This window comes from Pan troglodytes, chromosome 11 (genome assembly GCF_028858775.2).
Source record: "Pan troglodytes isolate AG18354 chromosome 11, NHGRI_mPanTro3-v2.0_pri, whole genome shotgun sequence".
Classification (NCBI taxonomy): domain Eukaryota; kingdom Metazoa; phylum Chordata; class Mammalia; order Primates; family Hominidae; genus Pan; species Pan troglodytes.
Window position 1 is genome coordinate 83,027,820 of NC_072409.2, and position 16,085 is coordinate 83,043,904.

Here is a 16,085-nt window from a genome sequence, read left to right on the forward strand (position 1 = left end):
AAAATATCTGGACTATTAAGAAATTAGATTTTGTATGTTCATTGCAGCACTATTCACAGTAGCAAAGACATGGGATCAACCATGATTGATGCCCGTCAGTAGTAGACTGGATGAAGAAAATGTGGTACATATACACCATGGAATACTACACAGCCATAGAAAAGAACGAGAACATGTCCTCTGCAGCAACATGGATGGAGCTGTAGGCCGTTATCCTAAGTGAACTAACACAGGAGCAGAAAACCAAATACCACATGTTCTCACTTATAAATGGGAGCTAAATACAGAGCACACATGGACACAAAGCAGGGAACGACGGACACTAGGGCCTATTTGACAGTGGCGGGAGGGAGGTGGGGGAGGATTGAAAAACTACCTATGGGGTACTATGCTTATTACCTGGGTGGCGAAATAATCTGTATAGCAAACTCCTGTGACATACAATTTACCTATATAACAAACCTGCACATGGATCCCTGAACCTAAAAGTTTTAAAAAGTTACCTATATTAAATATATTAATGATAGAAAAAAAAGAGAACCAACTTGGTAGTTAGCAAAACATAAGTTATATCCAAAAAAATATGCTTTTAGTAGTGTGATGGGACAGAAGCCCAATCATAGTAAATGGATCAAAAAGTGAATATCAACAATAGAGCTTTAGGGTTTGCGAACCACTGGTGTAAGAAAGTGGGTCATGGAAGTGGAGTCAGCAGAAACAGTGCTCATCTGGCTTGTAGTTAAGGGAGAATTGTAGCCTTTTCCTGTCCTGCTCTCCTGTCCCCCACCATGGATATTGAAGGTGGGAGGATACATACCATAAATGTTTATGGGACAGGTGATACCTCATTTAAAATCTGCTGTCTATTATTTATCAGAAATTGCACTTGAGCTTTATTTCTTTCATTTCATCATCTTAGCAACCCTGTAAAGTAGGTATCTTCACTTCCATTTCACAGATAGTGTTGTTGGGGCTTAGAAAATGATAACCCCAAATAAAGGCCTCAGAAGCAAAATTTCTCCTTGACCTTCTCCTGCCCCCTTTCTCTTGCCCCTCATTCTCCCCCTAAGCAAGCCATAGAAACTATAATTCCTCTTTCTCAAGGCAGGTTATAGAAACTAGAACCTTCTTCCTCAAAGCCAACCAAAAACCCCAAAATATTACTCTAACCTTCTTTTCTATGTAGACCTGGCTATAAAGAAATTCCCTGATCTACCTTGTTTGATGGTAGGTCATAAGACTGCCATTCCCATACCTGGGAAGAAGGAATGCTGCACAAAGAGGTTAAGAAGAATCTGGACAGACAGGCCTTGCTGGGTTTCCCCACTCAGTCTATTCTCATTAAGTCGTATACCCTTTTGAAGCAGTAGTGGTTCTACATGGCTTTCCATTCTTCAGCAAACCCAAGTGTAAAAATGGATAGTTTTCCCCGTATCTTTGCATCTTCATTTGGAAGGCTCCTATGTCACATAAAACTTGGATTAAATAAATTTGTTATGCTTTTCAAAAAACAAAAAAAGATGGATTTTGTAATTAGATTTAAAACTGGCCAAGCAACTAGTTTTCCTACAAATTAGATTTTTAAAGCAACACACTTGGGTTAGTCCTTGTTTTTGACCTAATGCCCCTTCTTTAAATACCTTCTTATATCAGAGACCATATGATAATTATATGGTATCTGTTTCAGTTGTTTTTTTTCTTTTTCTTTTTTGAGACAGAGTCTCACTCTGTTGCCCAGGCTGGAGTGCAGTGGTGCAATCTCAGCTCCCTGAAACCCCTGCCTCCTGGGTTCAAGCTAGTCTCATGCCTCAGCTGTCCGAGTAGCTGGGATTACAGGCATGCGCCACCATGCCCAGCTAATTTTTGTATTTTTAGTAGAGATGGGGTTTTGTCATATTGGCCAGGCTGGTCTTGAACTCCTGGCCTCAAATGATCCACCTGCCTTGGCCCCCCAAAGTACTGGGATTACAGGCGTGAGCCACTGCACCCAGGTTTTTTCCCCCCCATTTTTATAAATGAATTTTTTTATTCATTTTTTTGTTTTCGTTTTTGTTTTAAGAGATGGGAGTCTCACCCTCTCTCCCAGTCTGGCGTACAGTGTCAAGATCATAGCTCACTGCGGCCTTGAACTCCTAGGCTCCAGGCATCCTTTTGCCTCAGCCTCCCGAGTAGCTGGGGCTATGGGTGTGCCACCATGCCTGGCTGATTAAAACAATTTTTTAGAGATGAGGGTCTCACTATGTTGCTCAGGCCAATGTTGAACTCCTGACCTCAAGTGATCCACCTGCGTCAGCCTCCTGAGTAGCTGGGATTACAGGTATGAGCCACGTGCTTGGGTCATTTTTATAAATTGATATGAAACTTTTATCAATTAAAATTCTGGTAATTTATTTTTATCTCTTAAGTGAAAATGTACCTTGACTTTTTTATTTTTTAACGGTTTAAAACATGTGCAGTAGAAATTCTCTGTTAATACATAAATGGAAATTACATTTTTTTCATATTGGCGTGTATCTACAAATATTAAAGGACAAGAAAAGGTAATATAATTTTAGGTCTAACAAATATGGTGTATATTCAAATACTTGACCAGCTTATCTAAATTGTACATAATATTTGGACTAGCATATGAATTTGATTTTAATTATTATGTTCACAAGCCTGGGATAATTAGATGTTATTTTGCATCTGTAACTGTAATCATTTCTTGTAATTTCTTGTGCAGGTGTATTGTACTTAATAGATTTTACTTTTGGAAATATGACTGTTGAAATTAGCTTAGCTTTTATTTACTGTTTGTAGAGTATTTTCGTTTTGGAGAAGAACACTGTTTTAGTTTAGGACGCTTTTCAAGAGTGAAAGCTTCTGATGATTTTTTTCCCTCATAGGAAGAAATACTGGAAAGAAAATGTTAGTATAATGCAGTTATTGTAACAGCTTATGACTTGATTTTGATTTGGAAACCTATACTGACCAGATATTAAGCTTAAGGATTGTATAAATCATTAAAGCTGTGGTCTTTTCATATGGAGGTTGATAGATAATTTTTTTGTCTTGAGTCTTATTTGGTGACTTTCTATTCATGTAATTCATCATGTGTGAGTGAGGTTGTTGAACAAACTGAACACATGGGCTACAGCAAGTAGTTTTTATTTTTTTTTATTATACTCAAGTTCTAGGGTCCATGTGCACAACAGGCAGGTTTGATACATAGGTATACGTGTGCCATGTTGGTTTGCTGCGCCCATCAACTCATCATTTACATTAGGTATTTCTCCTAATGCTGTCCCTCCTCGAGCCCCCCACCCCCCTGACAGGCCCCGGTATGTGATGTTCCCTGCCCTGTGTCCAAGTGATCTCATTGTTTAGTTCCCACCTATGAGTGAGAACATGCAGTGTTTGGTTTTCTGTCCTTGTGATAGTTTATAGCAAGTAGTTTTACAGTACAGATCTTTCCATTACATTTTATTGTTTAAACAAAACAAAATTTGTTTTTCTGTTAAGAATAAGAAAAAAATGGTTTTTACATAGGTTCTTACGGTACGCTTGGAGTACACTTACAGGCCACTGCTGCAGTCTACATTTTATTGTGCTGAATCTGCATTCTATCAGATACCCATGGAAAGACCTCAGTATATGCTTTGCACTCTGCTTTGCTCCCCTTTTCCAATTTCCTATTGCAAATCATTTTGATGTAATACAGAAAAAACAGCATTAAAATATCTACATGAAGAGTTGACCCACTAGTGTCAGCCGACCTCTACTTTGTCAGTTCATAGTTAAATCTTTTATCGTTTCAAAAATAAAGTGCATTTTCTTTTTCTTTTTCTTCTTTTTTTAGCGATGGAGTCTAACTTTGTCACCCAGGTTGGAGTGCAGTAGCATGATCTCAGCTCCCTGCAACCTCCACCTCCTAGGTTCAAGTGATTCTCCTGCCTCAGCCTCCCAAGTAGCTGGGATTACAGGCACCTGCCACCACGCCCAGTTAGTTTTTTGTATTTTTAGTAGTTAGTTTCACCATGTTGGGCAGGCTGTTCTTGAACTCCTTACCTCAAGTGATCCACCTGCCTCAGCCTCCCAAAGTGCTGGGATTACAGGCGTGAGCCGCCGCACCTGGTTGCATTTTCAAAAGAATGAATTTAAGAATAATAAAATTAAAATAGGCCCACTTTTAAATTGTGGTCCATTTTATAATTCAATTTTTATTGTTAACAAAAAAAAGTATAAATCAGATAGTAGCACTCTTCGGCTGAAAATCCTTCAGTGGCTTCCCAGTAGATTCAGAATAGAATGCAAACCCTTTGTCACCTTTAAGAGGCTTTATGACCTGGCTCCTGCCTCGTTTCTGCTGCTTGGCTCCAACAATTCAGGCCATACATTTGGGCCATATTACCTTCTTTCTCTTTCTTGGTTGCACTGAGCTTTTCCTCATCTCAGGGCCCCTGCTCTTGGCCTCCTCACTTTCTGAGACACTCTTCCCACAGACCTAGCTTGCTTGGGTGCTGTCTCAGTTCAAATCACTTCCTGGGAGATGCTTTCCCTGAACACTGTTAACTAAAGAGGGCAGCTTCTACCCCTGGGCACTCTATCCCATTTTCCTTGTTTATTTTTTCTTGGCAATGTTAATTCTTTAAGGTTTTTTTTGTTTGTTTATTTGTTTGCTTATTTATTATTTGTCTTTCCTCATTAGCATACAATTTCTATAAGGGCAGAGGCTTTTCCCATTTTGTTTCTTGCTAAAGTCTCAGTGCCTGGAACAGTGTTTGGCCATAGTACATACTTATTGAGCATTAAATATTCTTAAGTAAATGAATGAATCAATTGAATTAAATGGACACACTATCAATTCAATAGTATGAATATTCAAAGAGTATTCAATAGTATGAATATACAATGTACTCATACTCTTTGTCATTTTGATTAAGCCATAGTTGTTAAAGAGTTTAATGCTCAGTTTTTTTTTCCTTTCAACTAGCCATGTACATCTTCATGTGATCAGCCAGGATTTTGATTCTCCTTGCCTTAAAAACAAAAAACATTGGAATTCTTTCAATACAGAATACTTCCTAGAATCACAAGGTAAACAGTGTTCCTTGGTTTTCACATTTGTTTCATTTTCTGAGCTGTTCTTATATTTGATTTGGTTGTTTCCCTGAATAACAATCTGACCTCAAAAACCTATGTACAACTTTGTATTCCCTATAAAGCGAGCCCTGTGAAAAGAAACTGGATTATTTGGATTGTAGTATTATTGCCACTTTGCTGTGAGTTGTCTTCTTGGGGGACCTAGAAAGCTATTATGTCAGGGTCAGTGTTTTATTGTGACAAACGGGGACTTAAAGGCTGCCGTGAGAATTAGTGGAGTTCATGGATAAGAAAGCTGTGGACAATTATTTGTCTCTTCTGCCATCAGTTGGGTGGGAGCTTTGGGGCTGCCTCCTGTCAGGAGTGGTGAATTAGCAGGGGGAAGCCTGTGTATATGTAGAAGAAAGCATTTTCTGGTGTGTGATGCTTTCTTACACACCAGGAAAGCATTTCCTGGTGTGTAAGAACTTAAGCATTGCTGGGGTGTTCACAGTGGCAGCTGGCATTTACCAAGGGCCAACCAGAGGTAAAGCACTCTGATGAGCTCTTGACAGAGTAACATGGATTGCCTAGAGTGTGTCCTGAAGGAGTGTATTATTTCAAAGGTGGGTTGCTCATATTTATAATCTGATTAAGCTCATTTTGCCTGAGGGAAGTCTAAACTAAGCTTACGGAGCTGTAGAATACCTGGCCTGGCATACTGATTGGAGTCACGTTTTTGATTTTTTTTTTTTTGGTATCTCATATTGGTTTTCCAGAGTAGCTGGGATTTGACTTTTCTTCCTTGCCTGCAGCTGTGATCGAGATGGTACAAGAGGCTGGTAGAGTAACTGTCCGAGATGGGATGCCTGAGCTCTTGAAGCTGCCCCTTCGTTGTCATGAGTGCCAGCAGCTGCTGCCTTCCATTCCTCAGCTGAAAGAACATCTCAGGAAGCACTGGACACAGTGATTCTGCAGAGCCTGAGCTGCTGCTGTGGTGTGGCCCACTGGAGCAAACTGCTGGCACCTATTCCGGGTTGCTTGTGAACTTCTACTCATTTCCTAAATTAAAACATGCAGCTTTTTCACAAATTTATTCTATTATTGAGTGGCCACAATGTAGAGTGGCTCAAAGTACTTCAGGATTAGGAATTTGGGTTTGTCATAGATGTATTCTCTGGTGAGGGTGGCTGGGATATACCTGACCCACCATCTTCAGAAGGACCCATGTCAGGTCTGACCATTGGGAGCAAAGCCATGTTCACACTGACCTAATGCAGAGTATGGAAGCAGTGGGCTGGTTATACATTTCTGTTTCTTAGATTTATCCTCCGCCTCTGTAGGCATGGACAACCTTTAATCAGAGCATCTAGAGTGGCCTCTTGTTTATCCTGAAGATACTGATGGGTCTTGTTTTCTGTTAGTCTATTTTGTAATATTCTTTTCCCTTCCTTCATGGGGAGGCTTAGTTTGTCCAGTCCTTCCATGCCCTTCTATCCCAGATTACCTAAATGTTCCCTTCTCAGGAATTCTGTCTCATCAGTTCTTCACAGTGAGAAAAGAGGCTAGATGATGGTGTGGGGGGTTGGAGTTTTCTTCTAATACCGAGGGTTCCTGGCTGTGAGGAAACAGCCACATGTTCGTCATGATTGAGCTGTGAAGTCTTCTTGGACCTGTTGTCTGAAAATAAAGTTAATTTGTTTGAGGCATCTCTCTTAAGTAGGTGCAAACTATTGAAGTTCAGCTGACAATCACAGCATAGGTTCTGATGCATGAAAAGGTGGTTGGTGAATGAAAAAGTTGCGTAGAGCCACTACTTTCTTTTTCCCTGAGAATAAATTTGGATAAAACAGTTGTATTCAGTTGTTTTTTGGGATAATATTAGAACTAAAGGTGAAGGGAAAACTAAAAAGTTGGTTTTGATGAAATTGTGGATATCTTTGGGGATGTGACTTTTCACTCAAGTTGTGAGAAAAAAGGAAACACGCTTAACAAAAGCTTCTTCTGGAGAGAAAAAGCCACAGTCCATAGAGACATTTGACCTCAATGTCTTTCACAAACAAACAAGATGCCACAGTGGTTACTTAGTGAACATAGGTATAGTAATAATTATATAATTAATGATCATAGCAGCTCACATTTGTCTGACTCCTGTGTGTCCTGCATTATGCTAAACACTGTACTCAAGTGATCTCATTGAATTCTCACTGTACATAACTCCATGAGGTTACGTGCTATTGTTATGCCCCTTTAATGGATGAGCATCTAATATTCTATAATGGTTCCTGGGCACTATCCAAAGTTGGTATTGATTCTGATGCATCAACTCATTATTTTTCTTATCAATTGAACAGTATAAATGCAAGACTAACAGCAGAAGCCATAGAACCCAGGGGCCTTGGACCTGTGCTGATCAAAAGCTTTCCGTGGCATTTCATTGATTTCCCTGAGATCAGCCAGTTCCTTTAGCCCTTTTTGTCCATCTCTCATTCCCAACATCTTTCATCTCTTTTCTCTGCTCCTTCTGCACTCCAGGATTGTACTCCTTACGTCATTAGTCCATCCATCCATAGTTCTTCTATCTGGCTTGATGCTGGACCTTTGGGCCTGCTTGATTGTCTGCTTCGTCTCCTGAGGTGGTTGTCTACATACACTGTGGCTCCTGGAGGTTCTTCCCCAACCCAGCTGCAGAGGGCATGTGGCTTCATAGCCTTTTATTTGCTGTCATCAGGTACCAGGCACAGAAACTCTTGAAAATTGTCTGGGCACGGTGGCTCACGCCTGTAATCTCAGCACTTTGGGAGGCCGAGGTGGGCAGATCACAAGGTCAGGAGATCGAGACCATCCTGGCTAACACGGTGAAACACCGCCTCTACTAAAAATACAAAAAAAAAAAATTAGCCGGGCATGGTGGCGGGCGCCTGTAGTCTCAGCTACTTGTGAGGCTGAGGCAGGAGAATGGTGTGAACCCAGGAGGCGGAGCTTGCAGTGAGCCGAGATTGTGCCACTGCACTCCAGCCTGGGTGACAGAGTGAGACCCCATCTCAAAAAAAAAAAAAAAAAAATCATGGGCATATTAGTTAAAAACAGGCTCTGGATTCAGACCTGGGTTCCAGTCCTGGCTCTGCTACTCACAGCTGAGGGATCTTGGGCAAGTTACTTATTTTCTCTGAACTTTGGAATTCACATATGTAAATGAGCATAACAGAGTTGAGTTATAAGGATTAAATAATCTATGTAAAGGGTTTAGCATAGTATCTTGCATAGAGAAAGACTCAATAAATGGTAACTGGAAGCCTCTGCTTTTATCTCAGTGGAGGCTGGGAAAGAGGAATTCACCTGATCCATGCCTCTCTCTGCATCTGAAGCCTTACTGCCCCTGGAAACTTTCTAAATATGTACTCCATGGACTCCTTAGATCAGAATTACTGGTTTCCCTTTAAAAAAATGTAAGCACTTGGGCTTTACCAAATAATTACTGAATCACAATCCTGAGGGCCTAAGAATCTTCATTTTAAACCATTCAGGATGAACTTGATTTTATTGATGTTTGAGAACCACAATATAAATGAACCTTTGGCTTCAAAGCACCTTGCATTTCTGAAGCTTATGGATTTGGCTGTTCCCTGCCAGGACAGAAATAGCATTTTCTGGTTAGCTGCCTGGGCCTGTCATAGGTCTGCCTTCCCTCTGCTGTGTCAGGGTTATTTCAGAGTCTGGGGAGACCTCCGGCATTAGCTGAAGGGGAGTCCCTCGATACAGGGATCAGCCCTTCCTTTCTTCAGGAGTTTGGCAGAGCTCCTTTGGCCCCAGGCTCTTAGGAGCCATGTCTGGAGATGACTTCCCCTCAGTTGCTCCCGTTCCCTCTTCATGCCCAGAGATCAGTCCAGTGGCTTGGTCTGGGACCTGTAATGAACACTGCCAGCCTTAGGCTCAGAGCGTAAGTATTTTTCCTTCTCTGGGCCTGTCTCTGAGATACCCAGGTACAAATGGTCCTTGTAGGGACTAGATCATACTTGAGATAGTAGTTAAGGATGTCTTTAGATTCAGGGATATTTTCTAGAGCCTGGCATCTGATAGTCACACAGACTGGACATGGCTGGATATCAGAGAGTCAGGACTCATCTGTCAGTGTTGGCCTAAATGCTTCCCTCTGCTTCCAACAACTCCAACTTGGAGGGAGACTTTCGCAGGGCTCTGAAGATTCTACCATAGACTAATTTTTAAAAATGTGATGAAAGCCGTGAAACCTCTTCAGCATAATGAATATTTACACATTTTGTATATGTTATCAGGGAATTTATGGAGCCACTGAAGTGCTTCCATAGGGTCTGTGGACCCCAGTTTAAGAATCTCAAGAGAAAAGGGTCATCACCATGCATCTGGGATATACAGGAGGGGTCTCAGGTCACTGTGGAGGACTGGCGCCCACCACCATGCCTGGTTAATTTTTGTATTTTTAATAGAGATGAGGTTTCACCATGTTGGCCAAGCTGATCTCAAACTCCTGAGCTCAAGTGATCTTCCCACCTCAGCCTCTCAAAGTGCTGGGATTACAGGCGTGAGCCACTGCGCCAGGCTTTTTTTTTTTTTTTTTTTTTTTTTTTTTTTTTAATATTTTACCAACCAAGAAGAAGCATTGTAGTTCTGGCAGCCACAAATTGAAAGCTGACACAACCCACTGCCCCCACCCCCAACTAGTACTGTTTGACATTTATTGGAGGAAAAAAACTATCATTTATTCACATTGAAGAATTAGTTACTGGCCAAAGACCTTTTGTAGAATCTTCTCCAGAAACTGTGGGAGGTCCTCCTAGAATGCTAGTTGGAGTTGCCAGGGTCCAGAGGCACCTCCATGTCCTGGATCACCAGACCACCAGCCTTTGCGGCTCTTTCCCCAGCTGCATTCTGGAGGTAGGAAGCTGGGCCCAGGGCAGAGGAGGGGGCATCTGGGGATGTCTGAAGAGCCAGTTGAGCAGCTGAATCACAAGCATTCTCTAGGTTACAAATACATTGCTCAGAGACTAGGACTGCTTTCGAGAACCCACAAAGTGGAAGATGTTCATGACAAAGCAAGAGGGTCAATAGGTCAAATACTAAAATGTGTTCCCTCCAGCTGGCCAGGCATTAGGAAAGAGACCCAAGATGTGGGAGGGAGGCCCCAATAGGTATCTGAATCCCCCACATCCCCGCAGTAGCTCAAAGCCTCTATGTCCCCTTTATGTGAATGAGAAAAGGCATGCCCTGCAAGCAGAAGCTTTTAGCTCACACTCACTTGAGACTGAGGGCCACATAGGGTGCAACCGTACAATCTTACGGTGTGGGGTCCCTGTTTCTCATGAGGTTCTCTAGGAAAGGTAGTTTTTTTGGTTCTCCATCATGTACCCAACAAAATTAAAAGAATATGGAACAAAACAGCCTTGCAATAAAATTTCGTTGAGTGAATGACACCTGTGTCAATACACTTGGAATGGATGTAGAAAAGATAACTTTTTCTGTTACATCTGAATTTGATTGGCAAGCATGTTGTCCAGTGAGTCTGCATCTTTGTCCTTAGAAACAGTTATTTTTATTTTTTAATCCCTTTTTTTCACAGGTCAACGTTGATCTTTAATTTTTTTTATTTAAACATTTTTTCTTGCCTTCTTCATTTTTCCTTCATATGACTTTGGGAACATTCTGATAAACATCTTACTGCCATTGTTTATGGGAAAAAAGTATATCTTACAGGTTAGAATTAGTGGGACATAAGCATGTTAATATATTTCCACAGAATTTTCCAAATCTTTGCTAACAAAGCAAGTGATTAGGGAAACTGGGGTTTTCCGTATCTTTTCTGTGAATGGTCTATTTTCGGGGCTTGCCATGTTTGGCCACCAGATGGCAGCATTTGAACAATAAATTTTTAATTGTCTTCCACAAGACAAAGCTGTTTTTGAAGCCCTTTTATAAAGTATCTTATGTTTCAGAATCAGTGCTTCAAAATAAAATATATAAGGGGCTTTTAAAATAAGACTGATGTGTGTTTAACGTATCTCCTAATTAAGATAGAAGTTTGAGGGAAAACCAGTGTGTGGGTCAAAATACAAAACATACACAATTGATTGACTGGGAGGCTGTTTGGCTGAGAGGTGAAATAGACTCTAAAGTTGGCTGGAAGCTGGGCGCGATGGCTCACGCCTATAATCCCAGCACTTTGGGAGGCTGAGGCTGGCGGATCATTTGAGGTCAGGAGTTCGAGAACAGCCTAGCCCCTAGCCAACATGGCAAAACCCTGTCTCCACCAAAAATACAAAAATTAGCCAGGTGTGGTGGCACGTGCCTGTAATCCCAGCTACTTGGCTGGCTGAGGCACGACAATCGCTTCAACCCAGGAGGCAGAGATTGCTGTGAGCTGAGATCGTGCCATTGCACTCCAGCCTGGGTGACAGATCAAGACTGTGTCTCAACAAACGAACCCCCAAAAACATTCTTTCTATTAAAAAAATAATAAGTTGGCTAGAGCCAAGGTTGAAGCCTGATTCTGGCACTCATGAAATGGGTCTTGGGGCATGTCAATGCATGGTAGGCATTGAAAATATGCTGGCAAATTTTCTTAATTTGACCCCAAGTTAGTGACTGTTGTTCACATCACAAGAATACCTGGGAGTAGCACTGGAAGCAGACACTTCTTTTGGGCATATTCTTCAAAAATGGCATCATTTTTACGTCGACAATTGCTAAGTCGCTGGTGGTCAGATATTAGAGGAAGCACTGTCAAAGCAGGATGGTTAATATACAGAGAAGGTAAAGGGCTGTGTCTGCATTTTCCATGGGCCAGCTTCCCCGCAAACCTCCTTTTGATAGAAGAACCTAGCTTCATCTGTCTTCCATCTCTTCCAAGCCTTCTGTCTTTTAAGCAGGCAGAATAAAAGCTCCAATGCCAAATAGTACCAGAATATTTAAATTGAAAAGGACTTTATGTACCAGGGGTCCTGACATTTTGAGGGAGTCATAGATCCAAAATTTGGTGAAGATGATAGCCCCTTTCCCATATGTTTTGCATGTAATTTCAAGGGAAGCGCCCCAAAAATCAATAATCCATGGATTTTCTAGGGCAGGTCTTCTCAGCTGGTGTGCGTGTGTGTGTGTGTGTGTGTGTGTGTGTGTGTGTATGTGTATCCCCTAGATTCTAATTATTTTGAACCAACTGGCAGTCCTTTTTTCCAAACTACACCCAGAAAGTCACTCTGCTACCACTGGGCATCTAATCTCTCTGGTGCTTTGGGGCAAAGTTTAATCTCTTGCCTGGAGAATCTATCAGAACTCTTTATTCTAGTAGCCTCTGATGTTCCATTGAGGGATTTGAAACATAGAAGTGACTGTTATAATATCAGCAACCAACTTATGTCCTAATTAAACATCAAGAGTGCTTGCATTCCCAAATTCATGCTGGGAGAGAATATACTAAAATGTTAATTAGCGGTCCTCTCTTGGTAAGAATGTGGATAATTTAAATTGTGTTATATTGTTGTGCACGCTTCTAAATTAGCTACAGTGAATACATATTTGGGAGTGTGAAAAAAGCCTCAAATTTTATTTTTAAAAAGTGATAGGTCACAAAGGAATGTAATCAACATTCAATTATTTATATTAATAGCTGATAAAACAAAAAGTGGTTAATTTTTTTTTTTTTTTTACAAATAATGCCAGTTCCATTCGAGTGTTCTATGGCCCTCCAGAGACAGGCATCCTGCAAGGCCAGATTTCAAGACCAAATTTGCTTGAGTCTGAGAATGACACACGTGAAGGTAATTCATTTGATCTGATGGATCTGATATTCCTAACACTAGATCTAGAAAAATAGTGGCTTTTTCTCTGTTAGCCCCTAACCTCAATGTCTGCGAGACACCAACTACGTTTTAGTTATTCAAAATTGCTGTCCATAGCAACTTTCTGTTTGTACTTAAAAATGCCTTTCACCACCCATTGAGATCCCATGATTTCCCTTGTAAATTATGTTGATATGAAATGTTACATTCGGTTTCCAAATACTGAACCACCTTGAATTCTGGGGGTGAATCCTCTTGGTTCCCTAGGGCTTCTCTTTCAGTATTGACTTTGACTCTGAAACATTCGTGGTGGGATGGGTTTGGTGAATAAGATTTATAGATTGATTTATGTATTTGGCCTGGTCCCCAGATTTTAACAAAAGTATCAGGAAAAGGGGAAGAAAAGATGGAAAATGAGAAGAATGGTTAGAATTTTGGCTTGTTGGATCAGTTCCCAGAACATCCTTTGTGTTAGAGAAATCAAGTAATGGGAGAAGTGGAAAGAAAACAAAAAAGTTAGTGAAGCTAAACCAATCTACATAGTGAAGACAGAAGGGGGAGAAGGACTGAAAAAGATAGGTGAATATTTGGGGCAGACTTTGAGGCATCTGGGAAGTGGGAGCTTTGGAGGGCTCTGGGAGATTTGGGGAAAAGAAGGGGATTTGAAGAAGGGTTGGTCTCTCTGGGTATAAATGAGTCCCTTTTAATATATTTTTGAGAGACACAAAGATTATATACTTGATTAATTTTTTTTTTCTTTTTTTGGTAGAGACAGGGTCTCGCCATGTTGCCCAGGCTGATCTTGAACTCCTGGCCTCAAGGGATCCTCCCATCAGCCTTCCAAAGTGTTGGGATTATAGGCATAAGCCACTGCACCTGGCCTTTTTGGCCACATTTTGACTTTTGTTGTTCCTATTCCAATTTCTCATTTCTTGCATTTTGTATTTCTTCTTTTTTTCTTGATAATATTTGCTAGATGTTTGCTTATAAAATGCTGTTTTTTAGAAAAGTAGGTCTTCTTCATAACTCTTATTTTTGCCTTTTCTTTTGCTTTTAAAAAAACTTTTGAGTCAAAGTTCATATACTTTAATATTAAGAATTTTCTTTTGGCTGGGTATGGTGACTTATACCTGTAATCCCAGCACTTTGGGAGGCGGAAGCAGGCAGATTGCTTGAGCCCAGGAGTTTGAGATCAGCCTGGGCAAGATGGTGAGACTCCGTCTCTAAAAAAAAAAGTTAAAAAATTAGCTGGGTGTGGTGGCAAACACCTGTAGTCCCAGCTACTCAGGAGGCTGAGGTGAGGATTGCTTGAGTCTGGGAGGTCAAGTCTGCAGTGAGCCGTGGTCATGCCACTGCACTCCAGCTTGGGTGACAAGCTGGAGTCTCTTTTGGGTCTCAAAAAGAAAAAAAAAGAATTTTATTTTTATGATGAAATAAATTTTTAAAAATAATGAAAATATTTATGGCTATAAATTGAATGTTGGGTTGGACCTGAGATTTACAGAGACTGCCTTGGCTGTTAATAAGAAGAAAATACTTACTCTAGTTTCAAGACCTGAACCATCAGGTTTTCTTGTTTCCATCAGAGAAGTCACATGTCAGGATGCTTAAGTGTAGGATAAGGCTTTGCTCCTTGTATATTTCACAAATTTTTTTTTCTTTTTTCTTTTTTTGAGATGGGTTCTAACTCTGTCACCTAGGTTGGAGTGCAGTGGCATGATTATAACTCACTGCAGCCTTGAACTCCTGGGTTCAAGTGATCCTTCCACCTTAGCCCACAAATATTGTTTCTTCCTATTTTCTTATACATGATAGCCTTCTACCCCCGAGCACAGAAACACAGGATCTGCTATTAGTCTTTTATACTTCAGCATGATTTTACAGATCACTATTATCTTTTCCAGACAGGAATTTGCATTTCAATTCTTTTTGTACAACAAAAAGCTTTGTCCTCAATTGAAGGATTTTTAATTTTAACGAAGTCCAATTTTTACATTTTATCTTTTGTAAATTGTATTTTGGTGTTGTAAAGTCATTGCTAAACTCAAGGTCACCTAGATACCTAGATTTTCTCCTATATTATCTTCTAGGAGTTTTATACTTTTATGTTTTATATTTATGTCTGTGATCCATTATGTCTATGAGTTAATTTTTGTGAAAGGGGTAAGATTGTTATTTAGATTCATTTCCGTGAATGTCCAGTTGAAGCATTTTTAAGCATTACCAGATGGGGAATTTTTTTTTTTTTAGCGAGAAAAGACATTTATTTTCTTATGTAAAACATATATTGCATATAACAGTAATAATGACATAAGCTGATTTATAAAGAAGGCAAAAATAAACAATATTCAGAATAAAAAGCTGATAGCAGTAGAAATTTAAAAATTGAAAACTTTTTTTTTGTTTTTTTGAGACGAAGTCTCACTCTTGTCCCCCTGGCTGGAGTGTGATGGCACAATCTTGGCTAACTGCAACCTCCACCTCCCAGGTTCAAGCAATTCTCCTGCCTCAGCCCCGCGAGTAGCTGGGATTACAGGCACCTGCCACCATGCCCGGCTAATTTTCGTGTGTGTGTATATATATATATATATATACACACACATATATGTATATACACACACACATGCATATATATATACACATATATATATACACACACATATGTCTCTACACATACATACACACACATATATATATACATTTATTACACTTTAAGTTCTAGGGTACATATGCACAACGTGCAGGTTTATTACATAGGTATACATGTGCCAAGTTGGTTTGCTGCACCCATTAATGTCATTTACATTAGGTATTTCTCCTAATGCTATCCCTCCCCCAGCCCCCTACCCCACGACAGGCCCTGGTGTGTGATGTTCCCCACCCTGTGTCCAAGTGTTCTTATTGTTCAATTCCCACCCATGAGTGAGAACATGTGGTGTTTGGTTTTCTGTCCTTGTGATAGTTTGCTGAGAATGATGGTTGCCAGCTTCATCCATATCCCTGCAAAGGACATGAACTCATCGTTTTTTTATGGCTGCATAGTACTCCATGGTGTATCTGTGCCACATTTTCTTAATCCAGTCTATCATTGATGGACATTTGGGTTGGTTCCAAGTCTTTGCTATTGTGAATAGTCCTGCAATAAACATATGTGTGCATGTGTCTTTATGGTAGCATGATTTATAATCCTTTGGGTATATACCCAGTAAT

At 40.4% G+C, this 16,085-nt stretch overlaps 1 protein-coding gene across 18 annotated transcripts in view; it reads left to right on the plus strand.

Moving 5' to 3' along the window:
* Nucleotides 1-16,085, plus strand: part of APTX (aprataxin) — an 82,315-nt gene that overhangs the window by 22,516 nt on the left and 43,714 nt on the right. For 8 of the 18 annotated variants that reach the window (XM_063787873.1, XM_001158355.5, XM_001157917.5 and 5 more), the window contains 2 exons: nt 4,976-5,079; nt 5,880-6,916. The exons of 6 other annotated variants lie outside the window; for them this stretch is intronic. In XM_063787873.1, coding sequence (XP_063643943.1) covers nt 4,976-5,079; nt 5,880-6,034 — 259 coding nt within the window. In that variant the 3' untranslated portion in view covers nt 6,035-6,916. Of the gene's footprint in view, nt 1-4,975; nt 5,080-5,843; nt 6,917-16,085 lie in introns of those variants that run through there. 4 more of the 18 variants (XM_063787869.1, XM_001158138.5, XM_063787874.1 and 1 more) reach the window with 1 other exon arrangement.